General features: G+C 47.9%; 1 protein-coding gene across 1 annotated transcript; it reads left to right on the top strand.

The window, feature by feature from the left end:
- The first annotated feature begins 818 nt into the window (after positions 1-818).
- On the top strand, positions 819-14,243 carry mbd6 (methyl-CpG binding domain protein 6). Its single transcript, XM_079557984.1, has 13 exons — positions 819-997; positions 2,304-2,512; positions 5,825-5,964; positions 7,107-7,209; positions 7,304-7,475; positions 7,583-9,484; positions 9,551-10,431; positions 12,136-12,241; positions 12,320-12,465; positions 12,539-13,183; positions 13,382-13,434; positions 13,512-13,581; positions 13,849-14,243. The coding sequence occupies exons 3-13, from the start codon at positions 5,849-5,851 to the stop codon at positions 13,918-13,920; spliced, it is 4,266 nt and encodes a 1,421-aa protein (XP_079414110.1). The 5' UTR covers positions 819-997; positions 2,304-2,512; positions 5,825-5,848; the 3' UTR covers positions 13,921-14,243.
- The last annotated feature ends 279 nt before the right edge of the window (positions 14,244-14,522 follow it).

A 14,522-nucleotide genomic window follows, 5' to 3' on the forward strand; every position in this document is an offset into this window, starting at 1 on the left:
GAGGAGGAGTGTAACTGTAGAGTGGTCTTAAACTGACATCCAGTCCGGTGGCCATGTTTTGACTGTCAGGTCCACTCAGAAGCATAGAGAGTCGGGGAAAAAACATGCCCTTTTCTGTATTTTATTTTTCTTTATGTTTGTTTGATTTGACATATCAGTTAAAAAAAAAAAAAAAAAAGCATGTTGCCAATGCAGAGGACAGCAATATTAGCCTATCACCACACATGATTGACACAACGCAAAATCAATTGTGTGTATTGAAAGTGTAATATCGCCGCACTCCGCATTAGTGACATGCTTTCTTTTTTTATTTACAGTGTTTGTTTGATTATTTTACTAAAAAAATAAAAAACAAATAGATAATATATATAATATAATAATTTTTGGGGGAAAAATCAACTCCAGTTAATTTAAACTTGGAGATCCTAAATATAAATGTCTTTTTTTTTCTAATTAGGTCAATAATTATCAGTACATGTCTCTATATAGACAGGCAAAAATACTGCATTTTAGGCAACATTCGTGTAGCGGTAGGTTTTTGAACATGTTCTCCTTAGTCTTGACTAAGGGGGCTCGCCTTCCCTCATCATGGAATGTTCAATTTAACACTGGATCTCAATGTCTGATTCATATTCTCATAAAAGTTTGCTTCGTCTTTAGGTTATAATAATTTATCATAGTTCGGTAATTGCGGTTTCCACCGCTCCAAGATGGCGGCGCATTTGTCACGGTGGCGCTGCCCGTGTCCCACTCTAGTGTGTACACTAGCTGCGCATGCGCGCTTCAAAACTCCATATTTTTTGCTCGGAATCCGTAAAGCAAAAAAAAAAAAAAACACTGAACAACTGTGAATTTGGGAGTACTTTTGTCTGCATTGTTATGGTGCGAGGATTCTTATCAATGCAAGACAGTTTACAAGGACAGGGACCAAAGAAACACTGGGATTACTGTGCGCTTGGAGCATCCTGGAGCCTTGTTTGGGACACTCACGGACCAAGTAAATTTGAGCCCCACTTTGCCCTGCTAGCTTAGCCTTAGCATGGAGAGGCGCAGTAAAATCAAGCGTTATTGCCCTTTGTTGTTGTTTTTTTTGCGTGTGAACTGGTCAGGTTTTGCATGATGCGTTAACGCCGTAGAACCCAGGGGACTGCTGGTTTCCTCGATCGCTGGGTTTCCCTGCTGAAAACAGCGTTGTTATTGTAAAACGTTAGCCCGTCTGCTAAATTCTCCCGCGACTCCCAAAAGTTCGCAGAAAGCTTGGATGCGGCTGACAGAAACGTCCCGCTAATGTGCACGATAACTCTAATTGTACCAAGTTTTCTTCTTTTGTTTGACCTTTGTTGGCTTTCCTTCCTTGTTGTACACTGCGGCTTGTATTTTTGTCAAGTGCAGCCCCCTTCTTTTTCTTTTACTTTACAAATAAATTAGTTGAGTAGTGTGTTCGTCTAATTCCTCATATAGTGATCTTTAATCTGTTATGTTACATGATGTCAGAAGGCCTGCGCACAAACCCAAGAGGAGGAAGAATATGTTAATATGGACATTTAACAGTTGTCATATTATAAAAACATTTTGTATTTTGCTTATTTTTTGTGCAGAACTTCAGGCCTTACACAAACGTTGAGATTTTTTGTGCATGAAAACTCAGCTGGACAAAAGTGGCTAGTTTGACTGAATGGGGTATTTTCTTTTAATAAACAAAAATATACCCGCATATGGCTGGTTGGCTTGTGTTGCTGCAGAGCCTTATGAAAATAATACTCTATGTATTTAATGTCCATTCTCATCTTAATTTAACTCTGCTGAGACGTTTGCCTCGGTGTGGGCTGTGTAGCGCTCCTGACAGCTGTCACGACAACGCAGCACAAAGTAACGCTATGACTTAGCTGTTAGCTTAGCATGTAGCATAGCAAGTAGCCAGTGGTAAATTCTGAAAACGGGATAAAATCTGTCATATCCCCGATGAATGCATTCTCTACGACGACATGGAGGGAACCAGTTTCAGGTAGTTTCGATGTCGCTTGTGTCCAGTTTGTAGCTTTAGTGCTGCATGTTGGTGCGGGGTTTGTAGCTAACGTAAACACGCTGAACCGCGACGGGCCTTTTCCAAACACACCCACCCACTTAAAAGTAACAAGCGCATATTTTCAAGTTGCTTCATATCAGCAAAGACTCGTTTATTCCACGTGCTAGAAACAGGTCAAATGTCCGTGTTTAATTGTTTTCATGGGATGAAGTGAAATAGTTGTTGATGGCACGTCTCCTTGTCAGATTACATAATCCACCTCCACCTCTGCTTGCAGGCGTTCCGTCTTCATGTGCGCTCCGGATCAGATGGGAATGAATAAATAAACCCACCGGAGACATTTTCCGACTTGAGCTTTTTTTTTTTTTTTTGTGCCCGACATCTGGGCATTGGCTTACTGGCAGAGTGCGCTTCAGACCCACCAGCATGTACTACACACAGTGGATACCATAGCCAGAACGCACCAGGCTTCCCAAACATGACAAGGTATGTCTGTGTTATTTATCAGATTTTGAACGCATGCTGTGGCTTCTCTGCGCTGGAGGCAACTCTTTTTTACACACTTGAGGTTGTACATTACATTGGGTCTTTTCACAACTGAAAGTCTGCACCCAGGTCAGGATTACGAACTTGACAAGCGTTATTGTGGGATGATCTGTGAACTTTTGGTCACATAATGTCCTTAAAGTTGGGACTATGAGATTTTTCTTGGAGCTGCTTCTGCTGTTGGCTTGGCAACAGGGGAACGCCTCATGAACTAGAGGAAACTACAAATATTGATCTGATCACATCTGATGACATTATTATTATTCTTATAACAGCAATATTAACAATATTCACATGCATAAGATCAGCTGGAGACCATTATAATTTGCTGAGTAACCCCCCTGCACTGGAGCCAGGAACTGCTGCGGATGACAGCGACGCAATCCGTGAGCTTTATTTATTTTAAACCTCTCAGGAGAGTACACATTTTCACTAGAAGATTATGAAATTATGTAGAAATTAGGGATGGCACTTTTTTCGAGTCATTCCGATTAATCAATTACATAAGGATACGATTAAAAACGTGAGTCGAAATGAATCACTTACTTAAGCGGCACAGACACTTTTTCAGTTCCCTTTTTCCTGCAAGACGTAACATTCTACCCAGTAAGTAGAATGAAATCCAAGCATTTATTTTAATACAGGTGTTTTTTTATTGTTGAAAATTACCTTAAAGCAGTACTAAGTAACTCTTCCCCCTAGAGGCCATAAGCGCAACTGCAGGTGTGGTAGCAATTTACGATTTTTTGACTTATTAATTAATATTTTTTTTCACTCAAACTTTGCTGTAAATACTGTTTAAAGTGACGTCAGCCCGCAGTTAGCTTTGCCCGTTAGCATGTTAGCTTCTTCTTCGCGATTTCATTAGTGTGTATTGCTTTCTCCGGACCGGTAGCAGTCAAGTTGCAAACATGGTTTTCTGGCCAGAGACACCAGGGGGAGATGAAAGACCCTCCAATCATCCCATAAACACTTGTATTACCCCCACAGGGACTACGGAAAGGATTTATTAAGGTAAACACGTTACTTAGTACTGCTTTAATGGCCCTATACCTGATTTTGATAACTTTGGTGTTCTTCATTGTTTGTAAATTTTGAATGGTTAGTTGTGTCTAAGCTCGTTTCCAACTTTCCTCACACATTTGTACCGTCCCAATTCATTCAGGGATGACATTATTAGTGTCACGTCTTTGAGGTTCACTTTTTCAGGATAACTATTTGTCAGCCTGAAAAGCACCTTACTGAAATGTACGGTGTCTTTTCGCTTATGTCTGCTTTCAAAATTCCCTTAATGATAGAAAAAAACTATTTAATTCAACTATAAGGAAAAATATCAGGTACAGGGCCTTTTTAAGAGTGACCAAACAAACGTGTGTTTCGTGGCTCTGCTCTCATAAGACGTGACTTTACTGGGACCGGGACGTCTCCAGCTGGTCTCCATGGAGATATTGACTAAAGGCAGCTGAATATAGATTTAAATCGGTCCTCATCCAAATCCATTTTTTGATAGTGTAAAAAAATTGTGTTTTCTGGGTCCAGCTGGTCATTAGGAGCATGTTTTGTATTGGCAACAGTACAATCTAAAATGTTACGCAGTGTGCCTTTAAGCCTACATAAACTTTTTTTTTCTTAAAATAAATCAAACTGTGAGCGTGTTTGGAGATGTGAGGCCTGTGTGATCATTTCAACGCTTAAAATAACTTAAAATGTAGGAAAATACAAAAAAGGATGTAAAATATACATCTTAAAAAGAAATGCATTCGCTAAATAAATTATACTTAATTGTGATTCATTAATTGAAAAGGCCATAATTAACTTGATTAAAGCTTTGAATTGAGACGCACCACTAATAGAAATTATTTAGAAATTCCATATCAGACACGCATTTAAATGCATTTCAAACTGTCATCTTTTTTTTGTATTTTGAGTGTAATTGCTCTCAGACATGGCAACATATGCCTTTTATTTGAGTTGGACAGTGGATGTTAATGGACAATTTAAAGTGACCCCTAGGTCTGAAACGTGTGAGCAGTACTGAGTGAGCAGTATTATTTCAGCAACTAATCAGAATCCACGGAGAATCACTTTGACCAATGAGACAAGCTTTCCTGTAAACCAGGTCCAATCAGAAGGGGAGGGAGTTTGATTGTTTACTTTCAAATATTACTTTTAATTTTTTATCTTAGAGACTATCTCTTCAAACATGTCCCTGTGCTAACCTCGATTTACCTTTATTTGTCATTGTACAACTGTACAACACAACTGCGTTCAGGTGTTGGGTTAGTCCTGAGCCGCGGGCCAACCTGACCAGCATGTTATTGGAAGTATGGTAAACCGGAGTACTACCTTCAGTGCTCCTCTAAAACAGTGCAGCACCTCCTGGTTTTGTCCCTGTTTCAGAGCATGGTGTCCTGCACTGGTCAGCTCCTCCTCCTTCCTCTTCCTCCTGCGCAGCTCCCTCCGAGCCAAAACAGTCTTTCACCATCTTCTGGAAAGAGCTCAGCAGAGGAATATAATCTGTCTTATTCTACAGAGAACGTACATTAGCCAGAACACTTGAAGGAATAGAAGCATGTGTGGCTTAACTGTGAGTCTTGCCTGGATACCTCCTCGTTTGTCTCTATTGTTTCCTGCAGTGCTTGTTGTGAAGCCTCCACTGTGCTGCAGGTGTGGGCGGCTCTTGGTGCCTCCTCAGTGTTTCAGAAGAAAGAGATCTCAAATGTCTTAAGCTCATAAGCTGTTTGTTTACTCTTCCAAAAAAGCTGGGTCTTTCATGGCTAGACGCGCTGCAGTAAAAGATCCACTGAACCTCCACAAAAACACAGCAAAGATGTACAAAAGTATCCAGTAAAATAATGTGGAACACAGAAACTACAAATGAAGTTCACAGAAAAGAGAGGGACGTAAAACGGATATTAAAAGCTATTGGCCTCCACTTCCCTCGTTCACACAACAGCGGTTTGGACACAATTTTGATTTCCATCCTTTTCGCTTCTTTGGGCCAACCTGACATGGCTCTGTTTTTTGGTTTTAGAAACAGAAGCCTGCACATGTTTCACCTTCACTTGATTTGATAAATATGTCCCGTTATGTCCTGTTGACTTCATGTGTCATGTAACCGCCAAATAGTATATTTGACCCAGTGTTTGAGGTCATAATCGGTTTTAATTCAGCACAAAAGCTAGTGTCTATTGTGTTGTACAGTCCTTTCACATAAAATGGTACAAATGGAGATGAATGTGTGTTTTCCAGGTGCTCGAAGGCCTTGTTTGTGATATGATGGGAGGCGGTGAGACTGTCAGTGGGGACCAGGATGGGCTCCACACCACTGCCGTATACGTCCCCATCGGCTGGCAGCGCCGGGTTGAGGGCGGCCGCGTGGTCTACGTCAGGTGAGGGGCGGATGGTTCACACACTCACTTTCTCACTAGTTTCTCTGGCGCATCACAGCTCATGCGCGTCCACACACATTGCTCTGATAGTCCTGACAATGTAGATTTAGTCTGTATCGGAATTATGATGAAGCAAACACCAGGGTAAAATAGAGCTTAACATACTTTTGGGGCGGTCAGAGCAGTCACTTCGCCTTCATGTCATGCGGCGATTTTGAGAAAACAAACTAAATTAGATTCTTCTGATAAATATTGCCATTCGATTTGTGATTTTAATATTTGTATATCGCATATGTGTTATTTTTCATGCAATTGAGCTGTAGATGCTTCTAAAACAAACATCATGGTACTTAATTATTACATATTAGTGTCATGCAGAGTAAACATACATGATTCACCTGAAGCCACTCCTGACTGGCAGCAGCTAAAGGAAGTGAGGCTCAATAATTATCATTGGAGAAATTGTGTTTCACTGAAACGAGTGAAACACAGCCCTTAGAGGTTTGGTCTAGTCTGACGGTCTATAGTCGACTCTGTGCCGCCCCGAGGTCCCAGCCCAGGCTCTGGTCACTGGTCCAGGCCAGCGCCGATAGGGCAGTGCTGGATAAGAGCAGAGCGGTGCGGGTCTGACAGTCTCGGCGCCGCTGCTGCTGCATAGATCCAGGGCTGCCTCGGCTCACCCCTCAGTTTGGAGATCTCACTTATCAGTATTTATCCAAATCGTTCAGTCTGTGGCTTTATTTTGTGTCGTGCTTTTAAATTGCAGAACATTTAAAAATCCTTGAGTGTGTCCCAGGCTCTAGTGAATCCATTTCTATTGAGGACTGTTGGTTGTTTCCAATTTTTTTTAGAAAGTGTTTCAACAAGATGTGGTTTTGGTTAATAATAATAAAAAAAACTGAATATCCATGCAAGTTTTAAAATAAAAGTTTTGAAAATATAAATTATTATGCAACAAATATCTGAACTTTTAAGAGTGTTGCATCCGCCCAACAAGCCAAACATTTTTTAAGACTTTTGAGTCTGCTGAATCTCTTTTCTTGTACACTTTGGCTGACGAAAAGAAGCTGCTCCAGAATCATTTTATTTCTCCAGCATGTGAAAACAAAGGACCTGAGTGTAATGAACTCTGTCTCCCACAGTCCCAGTGGCACTTCCCTGTCCTCTCTGGACGAGGTGAAGACCTACCTGCTGACCGATGGCACCTGCAAATGTGGCCTGGAGTGTCCACTCGTCATCCACAAGGTTTGTTTGCCAAGACCTTTCGAAGCTGTGCATTTAAATTGTGCCTTTTGTCCATAAGGTGTGGAGCTAATCCTTCATGTTGGATGTTGTTCAGGTTTTCAGCTTTGCTTTGGGGGTGAAGGTGGAGCAGTCCAGCCTGCCTGTGGGTAAAGCCGAGCAGGACATGACCAAGCTGTGCAACCATCGGAGGAAAGTGGTGGCCATGGCCGCTCTGTGTCGCAGCATGCAGGCCTCACAGCTGCCCTTCTCCAACCTCCACCATCCAGGTACGGCCGCGTTTGCTCTTCCCTCTGCCCGGTGTTTTGATAACAGGGTCTTAAAGTGTCTTAAAGTGCCAATTGGATACTGCAATATATATTTCTATCTTTTTCAGAGGTTAACCGTGGCGTGGACAGCCGGCATCCAAAGAGGCCTCACGGGGAGCGAGGAGAAGACCACCCCAAGCTGCACCCGGTCCCTCAACGAGCCCACAACACCTGCGTCAGCCCCCAGTCCCCACGCCATTTCATCTACCCCCAGAACGGCTCCTCCCCTGTCCTGCACAGCCCCAACAACCCTCACCATCCCCTGGACTCCAACAGAAGACTCCACCACCACCACCACCCTCTGCCGCCCTGCTCCGTCTCCAACCAGTCTTTCCCAGGCTACCGGTCCCCGCGCACCCCCACCCCCCACGGCTCCTGTCCCGGGCAGAGGACCCCCAAGACGCCCGATACCCCGGGCTCCCCTCGCTTCGGCCCGCTGTCCCCGCCCCCTCCTCCCGTGTCTCCGATGGCGTTAGCCGGGGTTCGAGCAGCGCTAAGCCACCACACGCCGCTGTCCTCGCCCCCGTCCCGTAACTGTGTGTCCCCCCAGCAGCGCTCCAGGCATCCCTCCGCGTCCCCTTCCTCCCTCCCCGAGCACGGAGAGGCGACGGGAAGAAGGAAGTCCACATCCTCTTCCTCCCCGCACTCCCCGCTCCCCTGCGGCTCACCCAAGAGCAGCCCACACCTCCACAAGTATAAACTAGAAGACATTTTGGAGCAGTTCAAACACTCGGGCAGTGCTAATCCCCACCAGTTCCCCTTCCCCATCAGCCCCACCCTCCTGAACAACCAAAGCCACGACTCTCTGTCCCAGAAGCCCCCACACGCTCGAGTCCCGTGCCCCGCCGGCTATGGACTCAACTCTACTGGCCCCTCAAATTCACACGTGCCGTTTGTGCACCACCACAGTCTGAACAGATCGCCTCATCCCTCGTCGTTCCCGGCAAGTAGCCTGCTCTCGGCGGCTGCCAAGGCCCAGCTGGTGAATCAGGTGTCCCAGGGCAGCCCCTCTGTGAGTGTGGACTCTTCTCTGGAGGTTTTCAAAGAGGCTCAGCAGCACAAGTCCAAGGTAACAAACAGCACTTTACATCACAGCCACGCTCCTCCCCCCTCCCCATCCACGGCCTGTCCTGGGCCTCACCCCTCTCTCCTTCACCCCTCCCACTCCCTGGCACAATCCCAGGGCCCTCTGCCCCAGGGCCCGCTGCCCCCGGCCGCCGAGCGAGGCGCCTCTCACAGGAAGCGTCAGAGGAGATCTCCCACAGTCCTTAACATGGTGCGGGGAGCTCAGCAGCTCCTCAATGGGCCCAGGATGGTCCCGGCAGAGTCTGCTCACACTGCCATCAACCTGACCACCCCTCGCTCCTCTACCTCAGCGGCGCTCAACCACAGCCTCCCCTTAGAGAAGCAGCTGCTGCCCGGACAGACACGGCTCCCTGCTCCACGTCCAGCAGCTCTGTGCAGGACTAAGGCCCAGAGTGAGGCGCTGGACTTCACTACGGGCTCTCCTCTGGCCCTGGACCCTCCAACACAACCTCTGTCTGCTCTGCTCCACCTGCTCAGCGTCCAAAATGCACAGAATGCTTCTGCGTCCGCTGATGGCAGTGGAGACACTAAACGCATGAACAAAGCCACCTTCCCCTGCCCGTACACAAAACACACCAGCAACACTAACCCAGTGCTCAGTCCTGAAGCTAGACTGTCTCCCCCAGTGCAGTCCAAATGTACTTCCCTTCCACACAGCAGCCCCTCCCCAAGGACAACATCCACTCACTCCTTTTCCCAGGCTCCTTTGCAGGAGTCCAACAGCTCCTCTCTGTCAGACATGAGTCAGTGTCCCAGCACCTCCCCCAAACCCCTGGACTTGAGCACCCATGTCCTGGCTCTGCTGGCAGCCTCCTCTGCTCCTGCGGCCCAGGGCGACGCGCCTCTCACTGCGCACATGTCTTCCCAGGAGAACCACTGCACAGGTACGGACCCGCTCTTCCAGATGTGTTCATGTGAGTGTCGCAGACTGATGAGTCCTTGTGTTGCAGGTGCAGAGGAGCCCGTCTGCATGGACCCAAAGTCTCCAGTGACCAAGGCTACAGACAGTACCAGCCCTGCCCCTGTGCCCGCCCCGTCACAGGCAGGGAGCAGTCCTCAGACCCCCTCTGTGGTGGGGGAGTCGGGCCCGTTACCTCTGGCAGAAGCCTTCCCCTTCATGAACCAGGAGCAGCTCCTCCAGCTCCTCTCCAGTGGGAGTCTGCCGTCTCTTCTAGACCCCACTGTCCTGGCGTCTCTGCCCCTGGGAGGCTTGTGGCCCACAAACACCCCTCCACAGACCCTGCCTGGCCTTTCGGAGCAGCAGCATGAGCAGTTACTGCTCCAGCCTCAGGACAGCCCCAACCAGGACCAGCACAAACAGATGAACCCTCTGTTCCCTCTGCTGCCCCTGCTGAGCACTGCACAGGGGGAACTGCCCTTGAACCTCTTGGGTCTGATCAACCCCATCCCACCAGCAGCCAGCCCCACCTCCATCCAGGGGCAGGACGGGGACTTAGGACTGGCTGACAAAGCCGGCCTCCAGGCGCTGCTCATGGCCTCGCTGCTGCTGGGACAGCATCAGGCCTCTCTGTTACCTCTGTCTGGGCTGGGGCAGGTCAGCCTGGAGATGCCCCTCCAGCAGCCTCCTCTGGACAGCCTCTCTCTGGACAAAGCCCAAGGGCTCATGGACCCCTCGGGCCTGCTGGAGCTGCCCCAAGGCCTGCTCCCCCTCTCAGCTGGATCAGACGGCCAGCTGCTCCTTTCTCCCCCCACCACCTTCCTGCCTCTCAGCCCTGCACTCCTCACCGCCGCCCTGAGCTCCGCCGAGCTCCACTCGCCTCCCAACCCTCAGATAGGCCCCGCACAACAAACCCAACAACCCCCGCCTCAGGTAGGACCCGCCTGCACGCCCGTAGAGCCTCTCACCTCTCAAACCTTTAGCCTTCTGCCTGCTCGTCTCACACTTTTCAATACACCTATAGGAACTCAGGCTGCGCCCACTGTTCATTCACCGCTGCAGTGATGGACGAACCGTAGTGTCCCATAGTGTCCCATAGTGTCCCATAGTGTCCCATAGTGTCCTATAGTGTCCCATAGTGTCCCATAGTGTCCCATAGTGTCCTATAGTGTCCCATAGTGTCCCATAGTGTCCCATAGTGTCCTATAGTGTCCCATAGTGTCCCATAGTGTCCCATAGTGTCCTATAGTGTCCTATAGTGTCCCATAGTGTCCTATAGTGTCCCATAGTGTCCCATAGTGTCCCATAGTTTCCCATAGTTTCCCATAGTGTCCCATAGTGTCCCATAGTGTCCCATAGTGTCCCATAGTGTCCTATAGACCCCGTTTTGCATTCAGGTGCGTCTGTTTTATGTGGGATGTCACGATTCTACATTTTTGAGGAAACAATTATTCGCAATTACTGAATTTCAAAAAGAAAATCTTTACAGTCTTAGTTGCAAGCTGGTTCTCCTTTATGCTTATGTTAACTTTCTTTTTTTAATAACTAGGCCAGTGTTTCCCAACCAGGGTGGACATTTCACCTGATCTGGCCCACACCTAATATAAACATAACATAAAGCGCTCTCTGAATCATAAGCTGCAAAATGCTGCTTGTTTTATAAAAATCCACCTCATGTTTATCTCACAAACCAGTTGTAAAGATGTTGCAATCAGTATACGGTGATATTGACTGGAGGCAGTGGGCAGTTTATGGCGCCGACATGCCGCTAACTCTCGGGGTCTGAGGGGTGTGCCCCTACGCAGAAGGATTCCACACAAAATAGATTTTGATGAGATGATCACTGTATTTTGAGACTTGATACTTTTTGTGACATTTTTGTCTGTTGCCTTGTGATTTTTCTGTTGTGAAAGCCTCAGCTCAAAAAGGTTGGGAAACACTGAACTAGGCAATATATTCTTATAACCAGCAAATCATACCTTATGGAAGAAAAGTGGTGTGAATGTTTTCTCTAAAAAGATATTCCTCTGGTCTGTGTCTCATGGATTCACTGGAAGCACAAAGGAGTTCCTAAAGAAATGAATGAGCAGGAATCAGCTGATTTCCATGCGCTCACACATTTTAACTTTCTTTTTCACCGCGACATAACAAATGCAGCTGCACGTGGTTCTTTTGGGACTCTTCCTTTGTCAGCGTTATGCAAATATCCATTATGCACGTGGGATTATTGAACCTGCTACTGCTCCATGTGTTTTTGGCTGGATTTACCCCTGGACACGGCCTTTACCGGTGAGTGACACCGTTTGGCACACCGTGGAGCCTGACGATGAACCCACCGTGAGCTTTTATAATCGTCGGTTACATCTGACATCCCTCGCTACATCAGCAGATTGTAAAGCTTGTGTCCCACTTCTATTGGGCTTTTTGTTCGAACAAACTCCTTTTTCTGTGTGTAATGTTTACTACAGTTTCCTGTTTATGCCGTGGCCTCACAAACCTGCAGCAAAGGTGCGCTCATTTGCTGCAGCTGATGCCGCAGATGGGCCGGCCTGTGCTGGGATTTCTTGCAAATACTTTGGAATGTTGTGTCCTGTGTGGGGTGTATGTGGAGTAAGTGTGTGTTGTCTCTGCCTTCAGACACAGGCGGACGGTGTGGACACACTCATCCCTCTATCTCTACAGAGCAAAGACAACCCCCTGCTCCAGCAGCTGCTGCCCACTTTACTCAACCACGCCGTTTTAGGTGAGCTCACGCTTATAATATATCATATTCAGAGCATTGTGTCTGATCTTCTTTTTCTATGTTTGTCTTTGTTTGTAGGAGACCTGTCCAACATCACAGGGCTCCAGAATCTGCTGGGACTGGGAGCAGGCTCCATTCTCTTACCCCCAGTGCAGGCCTCTGCTCTGGGCATGCCTCTGCTGCAGGGCCCTGATGGAACCATAAACCTTCTGAACAACTTACAGGTGAGTGCATGGCCTCCAGAGTGACACACACACAGTGTTTATGGGGGTCTGACGCTTCATGTTTTTCCTTCAGCTGAGCATTGCCACCTCTCCAGAAGAAGAGAAGCCCGTCTCTACGGAAACAGAAAGCCCTGCCCTACAGGAAGACATTCCAGCCAATCAGACAGCTCCTGAGGGCCAGACTCCTCAGGCCCCACCCCCTGCGGTCCCACACAAAGCAGCGGGGCCCAAGCCTGTGATCGACCCCTACACCTCCTTCATGGACACCATCTACACCTCTTTCCTGCAGGTCAGTGCGAGAGAGCAGGAGGAAGGGGCCCGCTCCTCGCCCTTCTGTGCCTTACCTCCGGTGTCCTTTCCCCTGGAGACACTGTCCCCCCCGACACCCCCTCTGCCTCAGGCCAGCGCCCCGGTGTCCCTCAGCCCGCGCAGGGCCTGCTCTCTCCGAAACCCAGACTTATCCCGCCTCAGCTTGGAGGCGGCCGCACACTCCCCCGCTCAGGGCACGCCCAAACCCACAGAGGACGGCCACAGGAAAACACTGCCCCCTATCTACCTGGAGGAGGCCCAAACAGACTGCACCCGGCCCGCAGCGGTCTGCCCCTACACGGACACCAGGGAGAGGCAGAGGCTGCTGCCCGCAGTGGGGTACCTCAGTCCTGGGGACACATGCAGTGAGGACACGCCTGGGACCATGCTGTTGGACCAACATGCAAGTGTAAGAGCTGCCTCATCCGGTCTCCTCAATATTACTCCTCTTCTTTGGACAGGTTTTATCGCTAGACTCGGTTCATTTAGAACTTGTCCAATACAACATGTGTAATAAATATGACTTCTACTAATGTGTTAGCCGATAAGACTGACGCCCATCCGGCCTGTTGGTTCTGATGTCATGTTTGTGCTCATATTCCTGAAGGAGGCAGTGGGAGGTTTGGGTGAAGCCAGACGAGGAAGGAAGCGTAAACAATTGTAAGCTGCTTCCATTTGATCATTTCGAAGCTATACCTCATCAGACATGATTAACCCTGTGTCTGTGTCTGTGCCAGGCTTCAGAACGTGTTGGAGGATTTCAGAGACCTGGATGCTGCTACTGCTCTGGATGAGTCCAAGGCCACGGTGAGAACATCAGTGACTCACGCAGCTCATAAGAATCAGAACATTTCACCGTCTCCAAGCAGCTGCTCATTACACATGATCATCGTCTCATTAGCATAGTGCTTATGCAGTCGTTACCGGACCCGTGTCAGTGATAAATGTGTGTTTAATTTACCTTCATTACATCAGCATCATGCGGTCATTCTGTTTCCAAGTGCTCGACCCTCCACTGTCAGCAGGGGGCAGCAGGCGCCTACTGTAACCCAAGCGTTTGTGTGTTTGTTGCAGACGGCTCTGCTGAAGTCCGACCGATCGGTCCGAGGCCGCAGACGGCGAGGCACCAGGTCACAGAGGCAGTGATTGGTCCATCCGCTTCCTTGTCCCCGCCCACTTCTCCGCAATCACCACTTTTATCTGCACTAAGAACTCATGCCGACCGCTGTTACCACGACCACTTTGGGGCGACAGAGAAAAGAGATTAGGCTTAGAACTGAATGCTATTAAAAACACGAGCTCCAGTGGAGTGACGGCTGGTGGCAGGTCTGTCCACTTTTGGTTGGTGTTAGTTATACGGAAGAGCGTGGCTGCCAGACGGATATATACATTTCAGCTGTATCGTCTCTATTCCAAGATCTGTACATGTTTTTCTCAAAGTGCCGCCATTTATTTGATCAAAAAGATGATTTAGTCTGGCGATCCAGAACCGCCTCTCCTAAAAAGTGTGTTTAGGACCATCCTCACAGCACTGTAAAGGCAATACAAAGCTGACATTGAAAGGATCATGCGTTTTCTGATCGGGTAATGTGCCTGTTCGTACCACGCTTTGGAGAGCAGGGTCCAGAGTCTTTGTATAGCACAGGAGGTTCCCAAACCTTTCTGGCAACAACACACTGTCAAAGGTTAGTGGGCTAGGATTGGATTGGGTTTTACAAATTGTATGCGATTTGACTTTCATTTTGAAA

This window comes from Gobius niger (genome assembly GCF_951799975.1).
Source record: "Gobius niger genome assembly, chromosome: 6".
Classification (NCBI taxonomy): Eukaryota; Metazoa; Chordata; class Actinopteri; order Gobiiformes; family Gobiidae; genus Gobius; species Gobius niger.

Coding starts and splice junctions, on each gene's coding strand:
- mbd6 (XM_079557984.1), top strand. CDS start 5,849: ATGATGGGAGGCGGTGAGACTGTCAGTGGGGACCAGGATGGGCTCCAC. Junction 5,965..7,106: donor GGCCGCGTGGTCTACGTCAG/GTGAGGGGCGGA, acceptor TGTCTCCCACAG/TCCCAGTGGCACTTCCCTGT. Junction 12,466..12,538: donor ACCTTCTGAACAACTTACAG/GTGAGTGCATGG, acceptor TTTTTCCTTCAG/CTGAGCATTGCCACCTCTCC.